General features: G+C 37.4%; 4 protein-coding genes across 4 annotated transcripts in view; 2 read left to right on the forward strand and 2 right to left on the reverse strand.

The window, feature by feature from the left end:
* LOC107591221 (ligand of Numb protein X 2-like) overlaps positions 1-1,942 on the forward strand; it is a 21,183-nt gene extending 19,241 nt beyond the window's left edge. Inside the window, exon 11 of the mRNA XM_016280314.1 lies at positions 1,419-1,942. Within this exon, the coding sequence (XP_016135800.1) occupies positions 1,419-1,554 (136 nt within the window). The 3' untranslated portion in view covers positions 1,555-1,942. The remainder of the gene's footprint in view (positions 1-1,418) is intronic.
* Positions 1,943-4,044: 2,102 nt separating this feature from the next.
* Positions 4,045-6,422, reverse strand: gtf3ab (general transcription factor IIIA, b). The gene is made up of 9 exons (XM_016280316.1): positions 6,240-6,422; positions 6,047-6,141; positions 5,391-5,487; positions 5,216-5,304; positions 5,062-5,135; positions 4,884-4,967; positions 4,577-4,809; positions 4,418-4,471; positions 4,045-4,337 (listed from the first exon to the last, which is right to left on the reverse strand). The coding sequence occupies exons 1-9, from the start codon at positions 6,354-6,356 to the stop codon at positions 4,206-4,208; spliced, it is 975 nt and encodes a 324-aa protein (XP_016135802.1). The 5' UTR covers positions 6,357-6,422; the 3' UTR covers positions 4,045-4,205.
* A 5,780-nt stretch (positions 6,423-12,202) lies between these two features.
* Positions 12,203-14,451, reverse strand: rpl21 (ribosomal protein L21). The gene is made up of 6 exons (XM_016280318.1): positions 14,358-14,451; positions 13,632-13,710; positions 13,469-13,530; positions 13,274-13,386; positions 12,580-12,730; positions 12,203-12,326 (listed from the first exon to the last, which is right to left on the reverse strand). Exons 2-6 carry the CDS (start codon positions 13,696-13,698, stop codon positions 12,237-12,239), a joined length of 483 nt encoding a protein of 160 aa, XP_016135804.1. The 5' UTR covers positions 13,699-13,710; positions 14,358-14,451; the 3' UTR covers positions 12,203-12,236.
* A 666-nt stretch (positions 14,452-15,117) lies between these two features.
* usp12a (ubiquitin specific peptidase 12a) lies at positions 15,118-20,489 on the forward strand. The gene is made up of 9 exons (XM_016280315.1): positions 15,118-15,330; positions 16,414-16,494; positions 16,600-16,813; positions 17,802-18,034; positions 18,129-18,205; positions 18,297-18,380; positions 18,469-18,666; positions 18,894-18,972; positions 19,639-20,489. The coding sequence occupies exons 1-9, from the start codon at positions 15,283-15,285 to the stop codon at positions 19,738-19,740; spliced, it is 1,116 nt and encodes a 371-aa protein (XP_016135801.1). The 5' UTR covers positions 15,118-15,282; the 3' UTR covers positions 19,741-20,489.
* The last annotated feature ends 1,472 nt before the right edge of the window (positions 20,490-21,961 follow it).

The raw sequence follows: 21,961 nt of genomic DNA on the forward strand, positions 1-21,961 counted from the left end.
TTCCTGCTGTCCTTCTGCTGGAATCTGGTGTTGGTGATCAGTAGATCATTCTTAGACGCAAATTCCAGTAGCCGTTCCCCTCTATTATTGCGCTGTCCATAGCCATGACACCCCATCACCTGCTCCCAGCCCAAGTTATCCATTCCAGCCTTTGCATTCCAGTCGCCGATCACAATTTTCACATCTTTCTTTGGCAACTCCTCGATGGTGTGCTCCAGCTGCCCGTAGAACGTTTCGACCTCTTCCTCGGTACTGTCTTAAGTTGGTGCATAAACCTGAATCACTGCAATGTTCAGAGGTGCTCCGTTGAACCTGGCCACTATGTTACGAGAGTTTACAGGGTTATACCCGAGTAGTGCATCTTTCGCTCGCTTGCTAAGCAAGAAATCAACTCCCCTCATGTGATTTTTCTCTTCTCCTGACCAAATCACTTCTCCTCCATTCAGTTCTCAAATAACAAATAACTTACATAAAGTTTAAATAGGTATACAAAACTGGAAATAGGCTAAGTAAACATGTATAATATATAACCAAATAAATAAGAAACGTAGAATGTTTATTAGCAAAACGAGTAAGAAAGCTTGGAGGCACAGCATACACCTTGATGTAAAAAATAAATAAATAAATGACACAAAGTTTAAATAAAGTAAAAATCAGCAAACAAGGTGGAACCAATTAAATAAGGAACGAATGTTTAAAAAAAACTTCCAAAATCACCTTAGATAAACGGCAAAAGTCAACAGGCTTTTCAAAATCCAAAATATTGCCAAACAGGCGCTTTTGCATCTCGTTTCGAAACTAAATCATCCGCCACCATCTTGTCTGTCTCACCTCACCCTTCTTGTCAGTAAGCTCAACTCACTCTCCTCACTGGATAAATGAAATCTGATCTGTGATGCGACTGTCGTTCGGCACACTGCATTGAGCAGCCGCGTTCAGTTTTTAATTGTATAGTGTCTGTTCTTTTACTGAACTAAATTATTTTTATTACTATAAAAAATCAAAACGACGGTGGGGGTCGGTGCCGCGGTGGGCAAGTGACATAACCGGTGTTGCGGCTTAACACCGGTATCACCGTCAGCACCGTCTATCGCGGCAAGCCTAGTCTCTATAAGTTTTTTTTTATAAAGATAAACATAGCAACTTTAAACACTCATTTACTTCTGTAAAGCCAGTCAATATTTAGATTGATTTAAGTCTCACAAAACACATTAATGGTAATGGTACTTGTGGTCAGATCTTAATTCAGTAACCAACCAATTCAGTGAGCTGCAAAGTCACTTAAATTGATAGCTCAGAGTGAATTGTTCTTTTAACTGATTGATTAAAAACATCTGTTGTGTTTTGACTGATTCATTGAAATCAGTGATTCTTTAGCACTGCATTCACATGATCGCCTGGTTTCGTTTCCCATTCAGGTGTGGTGACATGATAGTGGCTGTAAACAGTCTGTCCACGGCTGGCATGAGTCATTCCGCCCTGGTGCCCATGCTGAAGGAGCAGCGGAGCAGGGTAGCGCTCACCGTCGTGTCCTGGCCAGGAAGCCTGATCTAACCCCGCCAGGACACCATGCCTCACCTCAGACAGCGCTCATATCTGTGTCCTGTGTTCTACTCTCTGCCACGGAGGCACCATACTGTCAAAGCCAGTGTCTCGGAAATTCGAATGCTTTTACTTGATGCTGAATAAACCAGGCCTTAGAAAACCTGCCACGCCCATGAGGCCACCCCCCTCTGGAGAGCAGCCTTAAGGTCTCCCCTCACCATGCCGATCAGCAGTCCACTCTACCGGAGGTTTTATATACATGTTATCTCTAAATGTGATCTGTTTGTGAATGTTTGTGTTAAAGAGAGACCGAACAAAAGTGTATGCGTGCAAGTATGAATGGATGAATGTGCACAGCTGTTTAATAAATCTTTCCCAGTGAGGATACAAGAGGTAAGCCTCAGTTGATGTGTAAAAATTATTTCTAAATCCACTTATAATCAGATTTGATCCAGTCTTTTTGCTACAATAATCTTGGAGAAGTCTAATGTTCATAAGTTCCAAGCACTCTAGAGATAAAAATACGGGATAAATATTTACCATCCTAAAATGCTTTTAGAAAATCTTTGAAAAGATTAGCAGCAATATCTCATGGAGGATTTTAGCATTTGCTGCCATCTTTGGGCAAAAGTTCAAGGTTTGGCTGGTTAAGCATGTCCCCATTTGCTCACGCTGGTAAATACCATTGCTACACCATCTGGCAGGGGTAAAAAAAAAAAAAGTAACTTTAAAGGGGTCATATGATGCTATTTTAAAGATCATTATTTTGTGTATTTGGTGTAACAGAATATGTTGACATGCTTTAATGTTAAAAAAAAAACATTATTTTTCAAATACTGTACATTATTGTAGTTCCTGTATGCCCCGCCTCTCTCAAACGTGTCATTTTCTACAAAGCCCCTCCTTCCGACAAGCACAGTCTGCTCTGATTGGCCAGCTGACCCAGTGCATTGTGATTGGCTGAACACCACAAGCATGCGTCAGAAATGTAACGCCCCTTTCAATAATCACGAGCTTCAGCTTTCAACATAAATGTAAAGAAAGTACATAATGTCCTTAGTTTTACCATCAGTTCAAGCCCGAAAGGGGAACAGAGTCGCGTGACAGACACAGTGATGATGCTCGTATGTATTTCCGGTACACAAGCCACGATTAAGAAAGCTGACTCCACTGTGATGTGACCCTGTCTCTCTCTCACACACACACACGACACGATACTCTACACGGCGCAAAACTCCGCATTAGAATAGTCAATAGCAAATACTTAAACTATTAAGAAAACATACTTACAGTAGCTGATTCAGAATAAGCGCCAGATTGTCATAGCAATGTCGGAATTTACCCTTTTTTTTTTTTTAAATAGCCTTTGGACAGCCAGCCTTGTAGGCTACTCTCCTAGGTTCACAAAACAGTCATCCATAAAATGCATTGCACAAATTCAAACATCTGGGTTGTGCTGTTCTGTTGTAAATAAATCTTAACCAATGATTCCTCATTGCATCTACTTTCGGAAGGCCAAATAAAGTGCTTTTGCTTTCGCACAGAAACACAGTGTCTCCCTGACATTGCTGCATCAACACTACTGCAGTTCCTGAAACCACACCTTTATTCTTTGCATGAACATTTGGGCAGCATTACGCAAATATTTCCACATCGTGACGTAGAGATGTGGGGGCATGTTTGAATGAGGTGTTTCAGCCCAGTCTGGATCAGCCTTCTCTTAGAATAAATCCTTTTGTGGGAGACTTTGAGCTTTGTAACTCTGCACAAATAGCTACATAACACCCTAAAGAAAAGGAAGAATAGAAATTGCATCATATGACCCCTTTAAAAATTTATCAGTGTACACATCTTTATGAAACATATAGTGCTCATTTTATGCTAGAGGTATCATGTCAATATATTTAAGAGTTTAAAAGCATGAAATGGAGTGCTGCAGGGATGATGCATTTTAGAGTTAGAATTTTAGCACTTCCAGTTACATTGTCCTGAAATCAGTGGAGGTGTCAAACGCCTTAAATAAGGTCTGTGGTTCACACAAGCTCAGGGTATTTTCACGTTTTATTCTACAGCATAAAATACACTGGTAATACCACCTTGTGAATTTTTAAAGCTTTTACTTGTCTTGAAAACAGTCGCAGGCTCGCAGCAATCTAGTGGCTGGAGAAGTTCGGTCACGCATAATGACGATTAATGTCCCCGACAACCTCTGTAGTCCCATTTAGCCACTTGTGAACAAATGCCTTTTCATTTGTAGAAAGCAGAAACTCACTAATCTACTTTCGTAAGTTTTGTTTTTAGTCACACTCTTGCAGTGAACAATTTTAACTCAAACTTTCAGGGAACTTTTTGTAACTGAAGAGTAAACGGTTTATAGAGTGCTTCAGAGACTTCTGACAACTGCCTCAAGTTCAGGTGTTGACTACAACTAATGTCTTGTTTTGCTCAGAGTGCATGCTTAATATGAGAGGACACTGAAAGTTAACAAACAGACGTTTCTTTTTCCACCATCATGAACTTTATTCACCACAAAACAAGAGTTGCAGAAGTGACCATTTATTTTGAAAAGTGATCTAAACTGAAAATGTTGTCAATAAACTGAACAAAAGTTGGAAACTACGGGACAAAGGGGATTGTTCCACAAAAAAAAAAAAAAAAAGTTAAGGCAATGGCTTCTTTGATGTGGTCTTATTCAAGGACACATTTTGCAGATGCTTAGACAGTTTAGCAGCATCTGACAATTTCGTTTTGGATGGAGTCTTCTTGCACTTACGCTGCTTGACTTTTGGCTTCTGTAAGAGATCATTTAGAGAAGCATCTCTAATATATAATGTATTAAGAAACACATTGAACAACCATCACATAAGTTTACCTGTAGTTTTGTCTTCTGAGGCTTATGGACCACAAAATGCCTTTTCAGACTTTCCTGTTTGAAAAAGGACTTAACTTTATTTAATTTAAATAAACATAACAGATGGGGTCTTTATGAACTTAAAATATTGACTTAAAAAAAAAAAAATTGCGCGCTGACCTCCATAGCAAAGGCTTTACCACAGCCTGCAAAAGGGCAGGCAAAGTCATGCTTCCCTTCATGGAAGACCAGAATATGGTTCTGGAGGTTGAAGTTTGTGGTGTAGCTCTTTTCACAGCCTTCTCTAATACATTTAAACATGCGCCGCTCCCCAGAATGAACAGATTGTTTGTGCTTCTGCAAAAACCAGGCATTGTGGAACATCTTCTTGCATTGATCGCATGGCAGGGTTACTGTAAACAAAATGATTAAGCACAGGAACTTTTACAACTTGCATTCAAATTAATCAAAGTGACCGAGCACATACCTCTGTGCGCGGTCTTTTTGTGCTTCTGATACTCCGACCAAGTTTTTCCTTTGAAGTTACAGTACTCCTCATCACATGGGTAACCTAAAATTTAGGAGGGAAAAGTTATGCATCTATAAAAATAAACTGGATTGTTTGGAGATGTGAAATTTAGGTTTCTGCCTGATGTACACATTACCTTTATGCATCTTCCAATGTCGTTTTAGAGCTTTAGAGGAAGCAAATTTGTCATTGCATCCCTCAAAGTCACATCTATTAGAATAAAGCATGAGTAACCACTCATAATATAAAAGCCACCAAACGAAGCACATAAGAGCTTAAGTAACACTTACTCAAAGGGCAACTCATTTGTGTGCTCACAGATGTGAAACTTCAGTTGCTTTTTCTTACGGAACTCCTTTCCACAGCCTTGATGGTTGCACTACAAAATATTGCAAAGACATTTAAACAACTGAATGGATGAATACAACTTAAAAATAATAAATATAAATCTATCAAGTGACTCACCACATAGGAGTTCTCTTTTTGGTGGTGAACATGAGCAGCATGGTTCCTCAAGCTGCCAGGTGTGGAAAACGCATCTGAACACCCGCTGACTGAGCACCTTTACCAGTTTCAATCAGTCGATCAGCAAAAATGTGCACAAAAGTGGCATAGTAAGGGTAATATGCGACTACGTATAAAAAAATAAAAAAAACTAGGGAGTTGCTTAGCTAGACAGCCTTTTATGCATCATAATGCCAACAAATACTATCAGGGCAGCTTCCTAGCTCTGCAAGGAGGGAGCGTGATAGTTTTACATTCGAGTCAGTAGTGAATCGTTTGCGTAAATTCAATGAAGATTCAGATCACAAAAAATATATATATATTTTTTTTTTTTTTTTTTTGCCATACACTGGCATAACAATGAAACCAGCAGAAATGGCCACTGAACGAATCTTTCTAGTGAACGGGTGCAAAAGTGTCACTGGCATGACTCAATCCACACCACCACAGAACTTAAACTTTGAAAAACGTAATAAACGCCACACAAAACAAATAAAGTATATAGATAAAAGGAGTAAAAACAACTCGTGTGGCATATGCAAGTTTAAGTAAACGAATGATAGAGATATATGCATGTGTGTGTGTGTGTGTGTGTGTGTGTGTGTGTGTGGACTCACAGGTAGGGTTTCTCCCCGCTGTGGCTCAGGTGATGTCGGGTGAGCTGGTAACGGGTGCAAAAGCTCTTCTCGCAGTCTCCACAAGCAAAGGGCTTCTGATGAATTATCAAAAAAAAAAACTTAGTACTAATATGAACATTACTTGAGTATCTAAAACCCAGACGAGATGAAGTTATTGATTGCTGTCACTCACCAGTCCCGTGTGTCTGGAGTAATGCGCTTCCAACTTCCACAGCTTTGAAAACGTCGCTTTACAGTCAGCGAAAGAACAAATGAAGTGTTTATTCGGATGTTCACGTCTTTCACCCATGCTAGCCGATTATTAACCGCTACTATCACACGGCGTCAGGTCGCTGCTCGGCCCACAACACCGGAATTCGATTGAGCTTCGTTTTATTGTGAGTGGAACATACCAACTGAGTACATTGAGAACTACCAAGTTGAAATTTTAGCGACAAAAACAAAGGCGTGAAATTATCATGTGTCCTATTAGCTTGCATATTATTTTATCATGTATTATTATTATTAATAATGAAAGATACACTACGAATTATTCAAAGCTTTTGACTCACAAGTCGGCATGGCTTGTTCCTGATTTGAATAGCGCTACCTGTATACGTCACAGACGCATGACGTCGTGTCAGGCCCTCAATGATTGTGTTTTTATTATTGCTATCATTAAAAACCATCAGTTTGAAATGAAATAAGCAAGAATACATAAAAAAATATATATAGGCCTAATTCACTTTTTTTATAAGCTAGTTCGTATTACTTCCTCTTTTTTAAACTTTGATATGGTTTCAATATGTGTTTTATTTTCATAAATTTAAAATTTTTTCATTGATTCTAAAATGGATATGTGTGAATTTGTCAGAATATAGCCTATTTCTCCTATTTCCATCTTGTTATTTTTACTAAATGAACCAGCATCTCTGTTTATTTTCCATGGTGATTCCCACCTGGTATAACACCTGATAAACACTAAGTAACTGCTCACCTTCACAGACTTGTGATCAGGACTGAAGGTCTTTGGAATTGTCCGACAGAGATTTATGTGGATATTAAACCGTCAAGTGGCTCCATTCAAGTCTGTGTATGAATGTGTCTGTCTAGGGTGTTTAAAAGACTGCCTGGCTCCATCCGTCACACACACACGTGGAAATTATTGCCCTAATTGTGGTTTATCAGCCTCCAAGAACAGCCTGCTGATATGTATGATTTACTACAGTCAAGATTGCTCCTATGTGTCCCAAGGTGATTGTGTTTTATTTCAAAACTAGTGTTGCATACTGTAAACTATTTCTCATTTCCTGCTTGCTGCACTTTATCCTGAGGCAAAGGGGTATTGTTTTTCTTTTTCTCCAGCTTGGAATTATCTGATCCAGAACTTTTGTGTATTAATTATTCACAGGGTCCTCACATTTAAATTATTCAAGGGTAAACAATTAAATAACCAAAATCTAAACAGTCCACAGTAAACAGCTTAGAAATTCAAGTGGACCCTCTATCAAAGTCATCCAGACATTTTCCATCTCACATCAAGTTCAGGGGACATTCCTGCCCCACAATCGCCGTCATGCATCTTCCTTCACATCATCAGTGTCCCCCAACTCTCAGTTTGGGACTGATCAATAAAGCCGCCTCAATATCTCGCTGGCCATGATCTGTCCTGATAAGCCAGCAAGCAAAATGACAAACACCAGCTCACAGCCAAAATGGTGTGTGGATGGTGATTGGAGAGTCATGCCTTCAATCTACCATTTGAGCCACGTCTTGTTGATTTCACAACCTTTAGGGGATTTCAAAAAGAGTCAGAGACTGTGGTGGGAGAAGACAACATGATGTCTAGTTGTACTATCTCTGTATGCCATGTTTGCTTGTCTCCCTGGCTGAGAGAGGAAAGTTAATGTGTAACATGGGCAGTCGATATGGCTGCCGCGCTGCTTGATAGTCTAAATCTCTGAGTGTCAAACAGGTATGATTAAGGACCTCAGGACTTGCCTCTGCCCACTCTGCTCCATCCCTTTTTCCTCTTTGCCTCTCCTCTGTTTACTTTGTTTAATTCAATCTATGAGTCAGAGCCTTGCAGCAATGTTGCGGAAGCTACTTTGAAAATGTAGCTTGTCAAGCTCTGCCAGTAGCTAGAAAAACGTAGATAAGTACATTGAAGGTACTTAATATTTAAAAAAAACAAAAAAAAACAATTATCAATTATTTGATTAGAGCAGTATTTTCTAGCACAAAAACAGTGAGGAAACAATTGATGAATGAAGAGTAGGGTATGAAACTATAAACAACAAAACACCATAATTTACAAATAAGGTTTTATACTAGACTCGAATCAATGAATCACTGTTTATTTATATGATCCATCTGAACCAACCAATTCACTAGAAAGAATTGGACTATTCCTCAGTGCATATGAGAGTGAGGACCATTCGAAAGAGCCAGTTGAATCGGACTTTCCAACATTACATATGTGAGAGAGGACCGTTCAAACAAACCAATGGACTAGAATGAATCTGACTATATTCAAAAATACATATTTTTTCAAGACAGAAACTTTAGAAAAAAACGTTTCAAAAGCATTAATCAGAGTTACTGAGACTTGCTATACTGCCAATACATCAGCAGACATGCTGCTGTGAGTATGTAAGAAATACTGTGAATACATATATGAAATAATCCCCATATATAACATACATAAAAATCACCCTGTAGCAGATAGACAGGTGGAGTTGGGGAAGGTGGAGGGCTTCTGAAGCACACTCCAACTGCTAAAGCAAGCACTAGCCCAGTATTTGAATGTTGAGCAGCAAGCTGATTGGCTGATGATGCAAAAAAGAAACCAATCAGCTGTGCCAAATGAACAATGAAGTCATTATATCATATTGATTTAGAACCTGTCAACCTCATCTGAAGTTTCATTACAGAACTTTGGATTCAATTCCAAAAGATTGTGGTAATGTTGTCCTGTCTTTGATATGTTTATATATTATTCTGTCTGAATTAACAGTATAAAGACATGGACTCCCCTCATCAAAGGGGCCTTAAAGTTATGCACATTAACAAGCTAAGTTTGATGTGAAGTTTCTGTTTTAGTGGCATATAGTCCGTGTTAATTCATTACTAATGAAAATTCTTTTGCCATTCTCGCACTTTCGACATCTTTGTAGTGATCAATACCAGGGCAGCATGTCACTTGTTGATTGATACTATTGATTATGACCTCTGCGAGCCCTCATCACCTTCATCCCAATCCTTACAAATATCAAACAGCATGCACGATAGCAGAGGGAACAGGGTCAGCGGATAGGCACAGCACACAATGAGGTTATCTATTCATCCTCACACATTCTCACAGTCATGCTATGACCTATCAGTGTGCCATCCTAATACTGTGGCTATCCCAGACCTGTGAACCCTCTGAGGACAGAATGAATAGATCATGCCTAAAAAGGAATAAGGTCAGATTCTACCCCATACAGCTAAATCTAAATCAAGCTGTTCAACTATAATGCAGAAGTGCTGCGTACATATCATGAAATAAAAATGCAGTGAAGGACGTGCATGTGAGAACATCGTGGAATTAAGGCTGTTTCTCATATGCACCCACACAGCTGCTGCGTATCTCAGGAACTGACCCTAATTGAAGCAAATATTAGGTGAAGTACTGAGGTGGGATGAGATAACATTTGTCAGATATGCAGTCAGGCATTCAGCCACTCTGATTACACAGCACAAGTCAAGATAGAGAGAGGTGGTCCTCTCTTACACACCAAATCACACAAAGAACATCACACACACAAAAGGCCCAGAAAAGTAGCTATTCAACTGTACATGCTCCACAAACCAGAACTGTAAAGCAAATTTGGGTATTTACGAGTGAGCGTGTTTTGTTATTTAGTCTTAATTTGTCACTGCCCTTCATCATATTTGCTGAATGAAATCCAATATTTGTTTCCTCATTTTGGGGAGCTGATTCCAAATGTGGCTGTTTTGTTCTAGCACACTTTCTTACAAAATATGATTTTATAGCAGTCTATTCTTTCAACAACCATAAGGTGAAAAAGTCTTGTATTATGCCTTAATCAACAGAAAAACTGCCAAAATGATATAATTCCTATCTTCTTTTTTTTGTTTGTTTAAACCAGGTTACAGCTATTTGTTCAATTCTCATTCATTTTCACATGTATATCAATTATTCTGAAGACATTACTTTATGCCTGATTTCCACTTTTTCCACTTTCACTTTTCAGATTGAAAGTTAAATTATATGAAATCTTTTTATCATTAAAAGACATTTGACTGCTTTTGTTATATTTATAAGTGCTATAAAATTGATACATACTGTACATATAGCCTGGAAATGTGATGAATGTGATGGAAAGTTTTTATTGAGATTTTTGAGCCCAGCATTACTAGATTATATTTCTCTTTTTTCCCAAGATGCAGGGCTGTGTTATGCATGCAGCAATTTATTTGATCACTTCATTGTAATGCCAGTATTAACATTATGCATGAACATATATCATAACGTGGTTATAATAGGGATACTTCCATAATCATCATGTTTTCCTCAACAAAAATTCACCGTCAAGAACACAGTGACTGAGATTTGTCTGAAATTTAAACTTTCGCAAATAGTAGGCTCACACAAAATTCCATATTGATCTGTCTGATCATTTTAATGCAAATAAAACTCATTAATTTTTAATATACTGTCATGATCTGTGCTACAAATGGAATCAATACTTTTCTCGAGTCTAATAGATATTAGATAAGATATGCAATTCAATATATTCAGTTTTGTGTTTTAGCACACTAACTCGATTATCTTATTAGTTGAACGGAATTGGGATTATTCTGTCAGGACAACGGCTAATGCTGCCTTCTAGTGACGGCTCATGTTAACTACCATTCAATTAAGCACAACAATCTTTTCAGAGTATTTTGCGAACTAGTAATTTAAAATAGTGTAGAGTTCCTTCAGAGAGTGTTTTCTTATTCCACTGTTCTGCAAGTGAAATCTTCTAAATAGATATTTTCTTTGTAGTAACGTTAACTTGAATTAAATGCCGTGAATAACCTTGAGATCAGAATCACTATGAAGGCAAATTTTTACTCATTTTTGAATCCAAATGTTTAGTTGTATTGACATGATTACTTTCACCTCCTTTTTATAACTGCACCTACAAGTAAGAGCAGTTGTAGACCTGTGAACAACAGCAAACTCTGGAGCTGGTTATGAAAAGAATGGGGGGAAAATGTAACCTGCCTTTAATCATAGTCTTTCGTTGTAACAGACTGGACTGGATATGAAGATCAGACTGTTCTACTAAATTGAGCAATTCAACATAAGGCCACCTACAATACTTTATGAAGGTACAGAACTATTTCGCTGTGAGACATTTATTACAGCCACAACTTTTCTGTACTTATTTTGGGCTGCATGAAATAGCAACTTAGAGGAGGCCAGTTCAGAGAAAGGCCAAAATGATGTTGGGAGTTACCTGTAATACACGAGACAGCTTTATAAAACTACATATTTATTTGGTCTGTTAAAAGAGAAAGCTGGGAACATTTGGTCAAATATTTGATCACTCGATGTTTGACATGAACCACATGCAGTACAAATCCTTGGCAAGCATCATATTCTGCTTAAAAGCTAGGCAAAGTAAAAAGACCTTTCTAATAATGGAATATCCTTGAACAGAACAGGCTGTGGCTAGCCTTTTTCACGTTTTTAAACAGAAATCTTTCTGGAGGGAAAAAGAAAAAGTACCATCTACGGGACACGTTGAAATTTCTTTGCAACAAAACTAGGTTTTTCTAGATTTTTCAATCAAACATGCAACACGTAGCACTGAGAGCTTCAAATATAAGTAAAATTTTATTCTCTACTGAGCTGTGAGCTGAAAATTATAACTAAAAATACGGTCCTGTATGAAAAACATATGCACCTAGTTCTATAATAGCTTTATCACAAAAGTAAATGGAGGACTAAAGTAACAATTGTTTATTGACATGTTTCCTATAGTACTCTTACGGCACATCACAACCTCATCAACAACACTCCACACATAGCTCATATTCATTCACACAATAGAAGCACACTTGAACGATGGTTAAAGAAAGAGTTCCAAACTAACAGTATATGGTACAAAGATCTTTATTTTGGTCAGCAGACTTATGCCATGAACTCGTAAGGGATGGGCTCCAGGAGCTGCGGCTCGTTGTTCTTGGTGCTGACAAAGTGTGCTGGCCGTGGAGCAGCAGGCTGAAAACAAGATAAAAGACAACACCACGATGAAAGAACATCAGACAGATCTGTTATAACTGTGTCATTTTAACCAATCACACAAACTAAATATCATAATGGCCTGTGTTTTAGTTTTACTTCAAATAACAGTTTGGCATATCTCAACATGAATTTACATCAGGGAGTACAATGAAATACATGTCTGTCAACATGTACATTAGTACACTTAACATCCAAGACAGTAAACAATAAACACTAAATTATCAAATACCTGGCGTTTCAGCTCAACCCAGGTGCCGTTCTGCTTGGCCTCCAATTTCTGCTTCTCGTTCTCCTGAACGCGCTTCAGGAAGCTGTCTCTGCTCTTTGAGTGCTTAACATGCTCGATACGCACATTAATTCTCTTAGCCAGGATCTTGCCCCTAAAAGTAAAACAATAATTCGTCACTTAAATGACAAGCGTTGTACATTTACAAGATTTATCCATGAGTGGAATGTTTCCATATTGACAATCTGGCAAAGGCATTAATGTGCCTGTCCAGGGTGCATAAGGATGACTGCTCTCGCCCACATTAATGACCACTTAGGACACTGGATAGCCCTTATGGCAAAGTGAATCTGGGGCATTACACATTAAAAGCCTTCAGTTATATTGATAATGTATATGTAAAAATGTTAAAACTGTTAGAACACAGAACTGGTAGGTTAAATACTTAAGTTAAATTAAAAAAACATTGTTCTTTAAAAATAAAAACAATATATCAATAAAAGTTTACATTAGGCATTTTTCCTAGATATTAATTCAGAACTTAACTTTGTAGCTAAAGACTAACCAAGTGGTTTCTGTACTTGTTTGGCTGTAACTTAACCTCCAGTTATCACTAGCTAGTCTGAGTTGCATTATGACATTTAAAATGTATTGTTTTTCAAAGTGTAGCTCATGTCATGTTCAGCGAGGTACTTACTTGACTTGCTTGTTGACAATGATGCCTACAGCATGCTGTGTAACATTATAAATGCGTCCTGTTTTGCCATGGTAGCATTTATGAGGCATGCCCTTCTGAATGGTTCCTGTGCCCTGGATAAAAATGTATTTTAATAAATTACACTTGACAACAAAAAAGTATAATGTAGCAATTCTTTCATTTAATAAATCTTACCTTGATGTCTACAATATCACCCTTCTTGTAGATGCGCATGTAGGTGGACAGAGGGATTGGGCCTGTTATAGAATGAAAAGCAGTGTCAGATCTAAAAATTTCTAACAATATGTTTGTGCTAAAGCACAGTACAAAATGAATATTGTGATATAAATGAACTCACCATGCTTGCGGAAGGGCCTGGCAAACATATACCTGGTCCCCCTCCTCTTGCCTCTGGTGTTCGTCATGATGCCTGATTACTGGGTGCAAAAGACATACAATTAAGACAAATTTCTAGTTTGTTCTCAAGCACTTCATTTAACTATTTGATATCCAGCCACGGTATATTAAATACCATACTTAGCTTAGAGACTTTAGTCATTACTAACTGTACAGCAAGTAAAATGTCCATCGCTTATATAGATGCAACAACGCAATTATTCCAATAATGAAGAACAAATAATTATAGACACTTATGACTTAAACACATTAAGACGTCTTTTTGACAAAAGATCGTTTTAGCTCCAGCAAACATTAGTTCAAGGCCAAGAAATACATCGACACCGTTGAATAAAGGACCGAACTGAAGTGACATCCTGCAACTGTCGAAAATATTTCTGTGTTCGTAATACATCGTACGAAAATACAGAGAAATCGGTAATATTTCTACACGTCCTTTTCATATTCACGACTCTCGCGTATCCTGTAAACGCATTGCCCACATGGAACGGCCACGCTCCAGCTGGACACTGTATTTTACTCTTTACCGCATCCAGCGACGCTCATGCGGGCTTAATTTCGATGCCATGCCAGGTAAGATATCTTTTGGGCGCTTTGTGTGGCACTTCTGCTCAACGAAAGCGATGTAATTAACGATTTAATACATAATGTCTGGAGCACATCTTACCCCCGGTTGCTCGCAAGATGGCGGGTACGGCGGAAAGAGAATGACAGGGTCCTGCGGTGCTTCCTTCAAAGCACGAATAGGAGGACTACTCATTTGCCTGAGTAAAAGTATCGGAGCTGTTGGTCCATGGGCAGTGATGTCATCGTCTTACAAAAACAGGGAACTTTTATTTTATTTTTTATTTTTGTACTCATTTAAACCTGTCTTAGAGAGCAATGTATGGATTGTTATAGTTTCAAAGAATCGCGTAAATGTATTTATTTTTAAATAAGAAGCTTAACCTTTAACCTTCATTCTAATTTGTTTAATCTAACTGAAAATAACCTTGATTAGATCATATAAAATATTTTATAACATAAATATTTTTATATTATAATTAATATAATATAATATATATTTATTTTAAAACACAAAATGTATTAAATGAAATAGATTTGCTATAAATTGACATTAAAAATCACATCAGCCCACAAGCTCTTTAAATGACTTTTAAATACTTTTCAAAATAGCTTTAACGGGGTTAAGTACATCAGAAGCCTTACGTAATTAGTTTTTATTACAAATTTAATTGATTAAATCGAATTCTGAAAAGTATTCCACATGCCCTCTGCTCAACTGAATACGCTCTCAAACTAGTTTACTAATTATTTGTACTACAGTATTATTTTATTCAAAATGCTGACATGCATTACGACGTAGTTTTATATATTTAAAATATATATATATATTTTATTGTATAATTTCTATGTAATTTCTCCCTTGTGTGTGTGGCTATATCAAATGATCTGAATGTAATCCATCAGCAGACGGTTGTGGGTGGGCGCTAAGACCCCGCGGATCTCGCGCTGTGAGGGACGCAGTCTGTCCTCACTGGGACTCCTCTTCGCCTCCGCGCGGTGATTGGGTGGAAGATGGCGCTGGGCGAATGGAAATCCTAATGACAGTTTCCAAATTTGCCTCTTTTTGTACCATGGTGAGTAAATATCACTTCAATCGCGGATAATTGGACGTCAGTACTCGCGTGATATTGTAAAGAGTCGCTTGCTGCATTAGTTCAGTCATTCGGACTCCTTGGGTTGCCAGTTTTCCTCTGCTGCAGTTGCGAGCTGTCTTTATCCGTCTGTGTGCTTGCTATGAATTTTGCCTTGGGCCTAAATAATTACTGTTAGTTGGTAGATATACGACACGACCGTATTGTCGTCACAACACAACGTTAGGCTTTTAAATTCGCCCGTCCTTCCTTACAGGATTTGCTGAAGGCAGCAAAGCAGAGATCTGCTAACTGCTGAGCTGAAGTGTCATTCAGCTCGGGTTATGATCGCGAGATGTGCTTAATAAGCGCGAGACAGTGACATCTAAATAATCTCCGATTGCTATTTATGTGTAATAAATGAGTACAAGCATTCAGCCAAGCATTGTGTTAGGTATGGCAAACGTGAGCATCATGCTGATGAAAAATGCGTTCAGTGTACCTGTGCATCAGTGCTAAGCTGTTGCCAGTGCGGTCACATCGTGATTTCACGGTCCCATCCCCTCTCTGCATCTCCGTACCCAGTGTGGTATATATCCATATATTATCTGCTTTATTCGCATTTTGATTAAGTATTTTTTTCCCATTGTATTTGGCGTTTTTAAATGTAAAAGTGACGGCAGTGAAATGCTAATGTAGTTGTTTTTAGGTTCACATTTACGTGTTTTTTTGTGATGTTGCATTTTTAAAACACTAATTTTCGATCAGTTGATCAGTGATTGTTGTAATCTTATCAAATGTGTCTTGGATGTGTATCAGACGTCTTTACCGTTTACCATAGTTTCCGCCACAGTGTAGTAAGTTTCTAGAATTATAGTTAATACTGCAAAACCACAATTGATTACAATTGTATCTTCTTCTAAAAATGTAAGAATTATTTAGTCATCTTATTTACCAACTTACCATAGTTTTACTGTAGTAACTGTATGTGGTAGAAACTGTGGTTAACGTAGTCATTTAAGACACTCTTATCCAATTGTATGCAGCTGTAAGTGCCTGAACAGCTGTTCACCTGTTCTGTTGCAGGGCGCCAATGCCTCCGCTTTGGAGAAAGAGATCGGCTCGGAGCAGTTCCCTGTCAATGAGCATTACTTCGGATTGGTCAACGTAAGCAAAGACATTCCCTGTTGTCTCACATTGTCTCCTCCAACCAGCGTGTTTATTGTTATGCTCTGGAATCAGTGTGTGTGTTCTGTCTGTTTCGTTCCACAGTTTGGAAACACCTGCTACTGTAACTCTGTGCTCCAGGCTCTGTACTTCTGCCGGCCGTTCCGGGAGAAGATCCTTGCGTACAGGAGCCAGCCGCGCCGCAAAGAGAACCTGCTCACCTGCCTGGCCGACCTGTTCCACAGTATAGCCAACCAGAAGAGGAAAGTTGGCGTGATACCCCCGAAGAAGTTCATTACGAGATTACGTAAAGAGAATGGTAAGGAACACAAGCAGGAAGGGATTGTATTCAAATTCAATTGAATTCTCAGTTTCACTGTGAATTTAGATGCTAGTTCTAGGTCAGAAAATGAAGAGGTGCAAGCCCAAGAAGTTGTTCTTACGGTGCATTGAAGGAAACAAAATAACTAATAAACAATTAACAAATTTTTGTTGTTGTTGTACTGGTACAACAGCTGCATCACATTTACTAAATCTATATAATTTATGCATAGTATCTAACAAATACTTAATTAATTTGCATAAAGCAAACCATGAATGATGAGACGTTAGCTACAAATTAGTTAACTATAAGTTTTTTCATGTACAAAACTGCTAATACTTTATAGTACAGTCCCGTTAGTTAACGCATTAAATAAAATTAATTAACAATGTAGAATTCAATACATTGGAGCGATTGTTCAAGCATTTTTTTAACCATAAACTAACTAACAATGACAACTACTTCTAAAGCATGTATTAATCATAGTTGAAGTTAATGTTAATTTACTAATATGTTAATAAAATAAAAAGTAGCATCTGTGTAAATATTGTTTAATCGACTTGAGCTAACATGAACTAAAAGTTGTTTTTTTATTAACTAATGTTAACAAAGACTAATACATATTGTAACAAATGTGTTGGCCATTGTTAGTGCATTAACAATTGTGACCTTATTGTAAAGTGTTACCAAGAAAATAAACAGATACAGCTTTTGATTTTAATAATGTGTTAGTAAATGTTGAAATTAACATGAACTGAGATTAATAAATAAAAGTGTTTTTTTTTTTTTAAAGTATTTTTTCATTGTTGGTGCATGTTAACAAATGGAACCTTTTTTGTAAAGTGTTACCACAAAAACTTTATATTTTTCAAATGCAGCACTGTAATTGAAATATCATGGCAAAACCATCTACTACTTAGTTGTTGACACATTCAACATTCATGTATTCCTTGTGATAACATTCTTTCTCCCTGTCCTCCCACAGAATTGTTTGATAACTACATGCAACAAGATGCACACGAGTTCCTCAACTACCTGCTGAACACTATAGCAGACCTGCTACAAGAAGAGCGCAAGCAAGACAAGCAGAATGGCAAATTGGCCAATGGGACACTCGATTCAGAGAACAATAACAGCACCCCACCCTCCTCCACCTGGGTTCATGAGATCTTCCAGGGCACGTTGACCAATGAGACGCGATGCCTCACCTGCGAGACGGTAATAGCACCTCAAACCCTTTAGTCCAGTTCTGCTGACTGTGATTGGCTGTGCTTTTATCTGAGGTGTGTCTTTGGACTTTGTTCTCTCACAGATAAGCAGTAAAGATGAGGATTTCTTGGATTTGTCTGTGGACGTGGAGCAGAACACTTCAATCACACACTGTCTCAGGTCTGAAAGCACACTCACACTTGAACCCAGTTTAAACATGAATAGGTGTCCGTTTGAATAAACTATTGTTTTCCTTACTGGCCCCTTATAGAGGTTTCAGTAATACAGAGACCTTGTGCAGTGAGTATAAATATTACTGTGAGGAATGCAGAAGTAAACAAGAGGCACACAAACGGTGAGCATTCATTTCTGCCAGCTGCCTCCTGGTTTTCTGAACATATATTTACTGCATATACTTAATACATGAATGTGTTTGACTCTAGAATGCGGGTTAAGAAACTTCCCATGATCCTCGCCTTGCACTTGAAGAGATTTAAATACATGGAGCAGCTGCAGCGCTACACTAAGCTAAGCTACCGCGTGGTCTTCCCTCTGGAGCTCCGCCTCTTTAACACCTCTGGCGATGCCACCAATCCCGAGAGGCTTTATGACCTGGTCGCTGTGGTGGTGCATTGTGGCAGGTGAGTCAATACAAGTTTTAATGAAATCCAGGAAGTCAGAATGGACTTTCAAACCTTTATAAATGTGTTTTTCTTCCTCCTCCATTGTCTGATTTCACAATACTTGCTTGTGTAAACAGAATCTCTTCATGCAAGCTTTTTGAAATCTGTCCTTGCAAAAAAAAAAAAGGAGAACTGTACTGATTTGCTTCCTTGATTTGTGTATGTATGTGTGTGTGCTTTTATAGCGGTCCAAACCGAGGACACTACATCGCAATTGTAAAGAGTCATGATTTCTGGCTACTGTTTGATGATGACATCGTAGAGGTAAGCTGTCATCCATCATATATAAGTATTAGTTATTTACTTAGAAATTTGCAAGATTCAGGGTTCCCACAGTCATGGGGGATAATAATAAAATATATATAAAAAAAAAAAAAAAAAACTGAACAATAAAAACAACAATGAAACCACGTAGAGTTTTAATATAATAAATAAGTTACTAAATAATGAATTAATAAATAAGGATTATATTATTTTATATATACAGTATATATATATATATATATATATATATAAAAAAAAAAAAATCTTTTTAAAACAATCTACTTTTTTACATAATTGTATTGTTAATTATTTATTAATTTAAAAACTATATAGCTAAAAAAAATAATTAACAATAAAAAAGTTAAAAAGTCAATCAAATTATATTGAGTTTTAGTAAATATAGATTGCTTCGATTAATTTAGAGCTAAGCATAACTCGAAAAATCTATATTTACTTTATAAGGTTAGAGTGCAATTTTTATAAAATAATTTTTTCAAATAATAAAACAAGAAAAATAAATAAAAAGTAAATCAAATCATATAGTGTTTTTATAGTGAATTTATATTTTTCTAGTTATACTTCTCTACAAATGTCATGGAAAAGTAATTGATTACAGAATGGTCTTTCTGCATTTGTTTAAAAAAAGTGTTTTGTTTCCTCCTGTAGAAAATTGATGCCCAGGCGATTGAGGAGTTCTACGGATTAACCTCGGAAATTTCCAAGAACTCGGAGTCTGGGTACATCCTGTTTTACCAGTCCAGAGACTGAGAGAGGCCAGAGTGGCGTCCCCTTACAGACACCTGTGCAGCAGGCGTGCCTGTACGCTGAACCCTGCTGCATCCCACCTGCGCAGGTTCTTACTGCAGCGGCGCCTCACACACACCCCACCCCACCCGTCCAAGCCCACTCTCGCCGGTCTCCACACAGCAGTAACGTTGGACGCGATGCAGTCGCAAGGCCTTTTGAACGTTGTTTGTCAGTTGTTTTTACGTTGTGGGAGCGTTTCATCACTCGTGTTCAGTCCTTTACCGTGGAGAGAATGTGTTTAATGTAACAGACTGTATGATACGAGCAGGATTTGCATTCAACTTTCATGCTGCAACCTTTTGATTCCTGTGGCTCTCAGAGGGCTGAAGACTTGTGCATGGGGAAAGCGGGTGTGTTTATTATAATGGCGGGGAGGGTCTAAGCGCTCCGGGTGCGGGGCATTGCGGGTTATGTATTTCTATCTTGTACAGAGTGATATTTGTATAAATATTATGAGAATTATAATAATATTACTGATATAGCCAAAAAAAGAGGATAGAACCAGAAAAGATATATAACACTATGGTGCACTTTTGATACAGTTTTGTAGATGTCAGAAGGTTAATGTAAGGGTTTGCTTGAGACGGCCTGTTGTGAAATGATCATTTTCTGTTTTAAAGAAAAATAAATAAAAATGTATACACCAAGATAGGATGTATGCATGCAAGCATGTAAATACCATCTATTACCAGCCTATTGCGATTTGATTGGACGCCTTTTTCTTTCCTGTGCTGATGACTCATTCTTGGTCACTGTGGCCTCTCAGTGGCCAGTCAAGATTACTGCAAGATGGAGAATTGCATAGCATCATTCCTTTTTCACAGATTGCTTCCCTCTCACTCCAGCTTTAAAGGTTCTGTGTTGTTTTGCAATGACTTTGCTCGCTCATTATTGCGTAAAATGAGGTTGAATCCTTTTAAATTTGCATAAAAGGTTACACATATTTATTAGTGCTCAAAAGCAATTCCCAAATCTGTCATCTGAGAGCCATATCGAGCCTAGTTTCAGACTGGAAAGGATTTTATCAGGCGTCATCACTGACTATGCAGTTTAGTCTATGAGGAGGTGTGAGTCTGTCTGAGTTAGAGGCATGGGGATGAAGGCTGCACGGGGTTAGAGGATGGAGGAGAGAGGGAAGATAGTGGGGGAAGTGGGTGACAGATGAGCATACTGTTAATAGCACGCACCGAGAATAGCTCTCACAGGGGAGCAACACAATGTGCATCTTTCCAGAAAGATGCAGTCTGAATGTCAGATGCTAGATAAATGGGTCTCATCCTACAAAGACACATTGCAATACCTTCTGGGTCATTTGAAATGGGTGCTTTTTCTGTTGTGAAAAGGTGGGTTTTAAAGCGAATTAAGATTTTAAATGTTTTATTGGACAAAAAATTTTTTTGGTGTTAATATATTACATTTTGCCAAGTCAAGCTAAACTGAAACCTTGCAGTACGTGTTTTGGCATGTTTTAGTGCTATCAAAGAGTAACAGAGTTCAGTTTTACAGTTAATTTAGCCATTACCAGCCTTTCAAGGTCATGGTTTATTAATTATTATAATAATTAGTATTAATTAGTTACTTACAAATTCATGGTAACAGGGTCGAATTTTCAAAATCATTCCCCTACTTAAAAAAAAAAGTGATTGAAAAGAGATGCCCTTTAAGATTCTTTTTTTAATTAAAATAATAATAATAATATAGTACAAGTAAAGTATGTGTATATATATATATAGCCTATACAGTATATATATCTACAGTATATATATATATATATATATGAAGAGTTTATTTGCAAAAACGGATAACTAAAAATAATAATAATAATATAGTACAAGTAAAGTATGTGTATATATATATATAGCCTATACAGTATATATATCTACAGTATATATATATATATATATATATATGAAGAGTTTATTTGCAAAAACGGATAACTTCGTTTTTATTAATTTTCATAAATCATGTTTTAATTGTGTTATGTTTTTGTGTTTTATTGTGTTAGCTGTTTTTTTTTGTAGTTATTTAAATCAAAACAACCCAACTGCACTTTGATTGATATTAATTGGAATGCAGGATTAAAAAAAGCATGACTTTTGAACATTTTTAAGTTATGTTTTTCATATATATATATATATATATATATATATATATACAGTGGGTACGGAAAGTATTCAGACCC

Source organism: Sinocyclocheilus grahami, unplaced genomic scaffold (assembly GCF_001515645.1).
Source record: "Sinocyclocheilus grahami isolate Dianchi unplaced genomic scaffold, SAMN03320097.WGS_v1.1 scaffold139.1, whole genome shotgun sequence".
Lineage (NCBI taxonomy): Eukaryota > Metazoa > Chordata > Actinopteri > Cypriniformes > Cyprinidae > Sinocyclocheilus > Sinocyclocheilus grahami.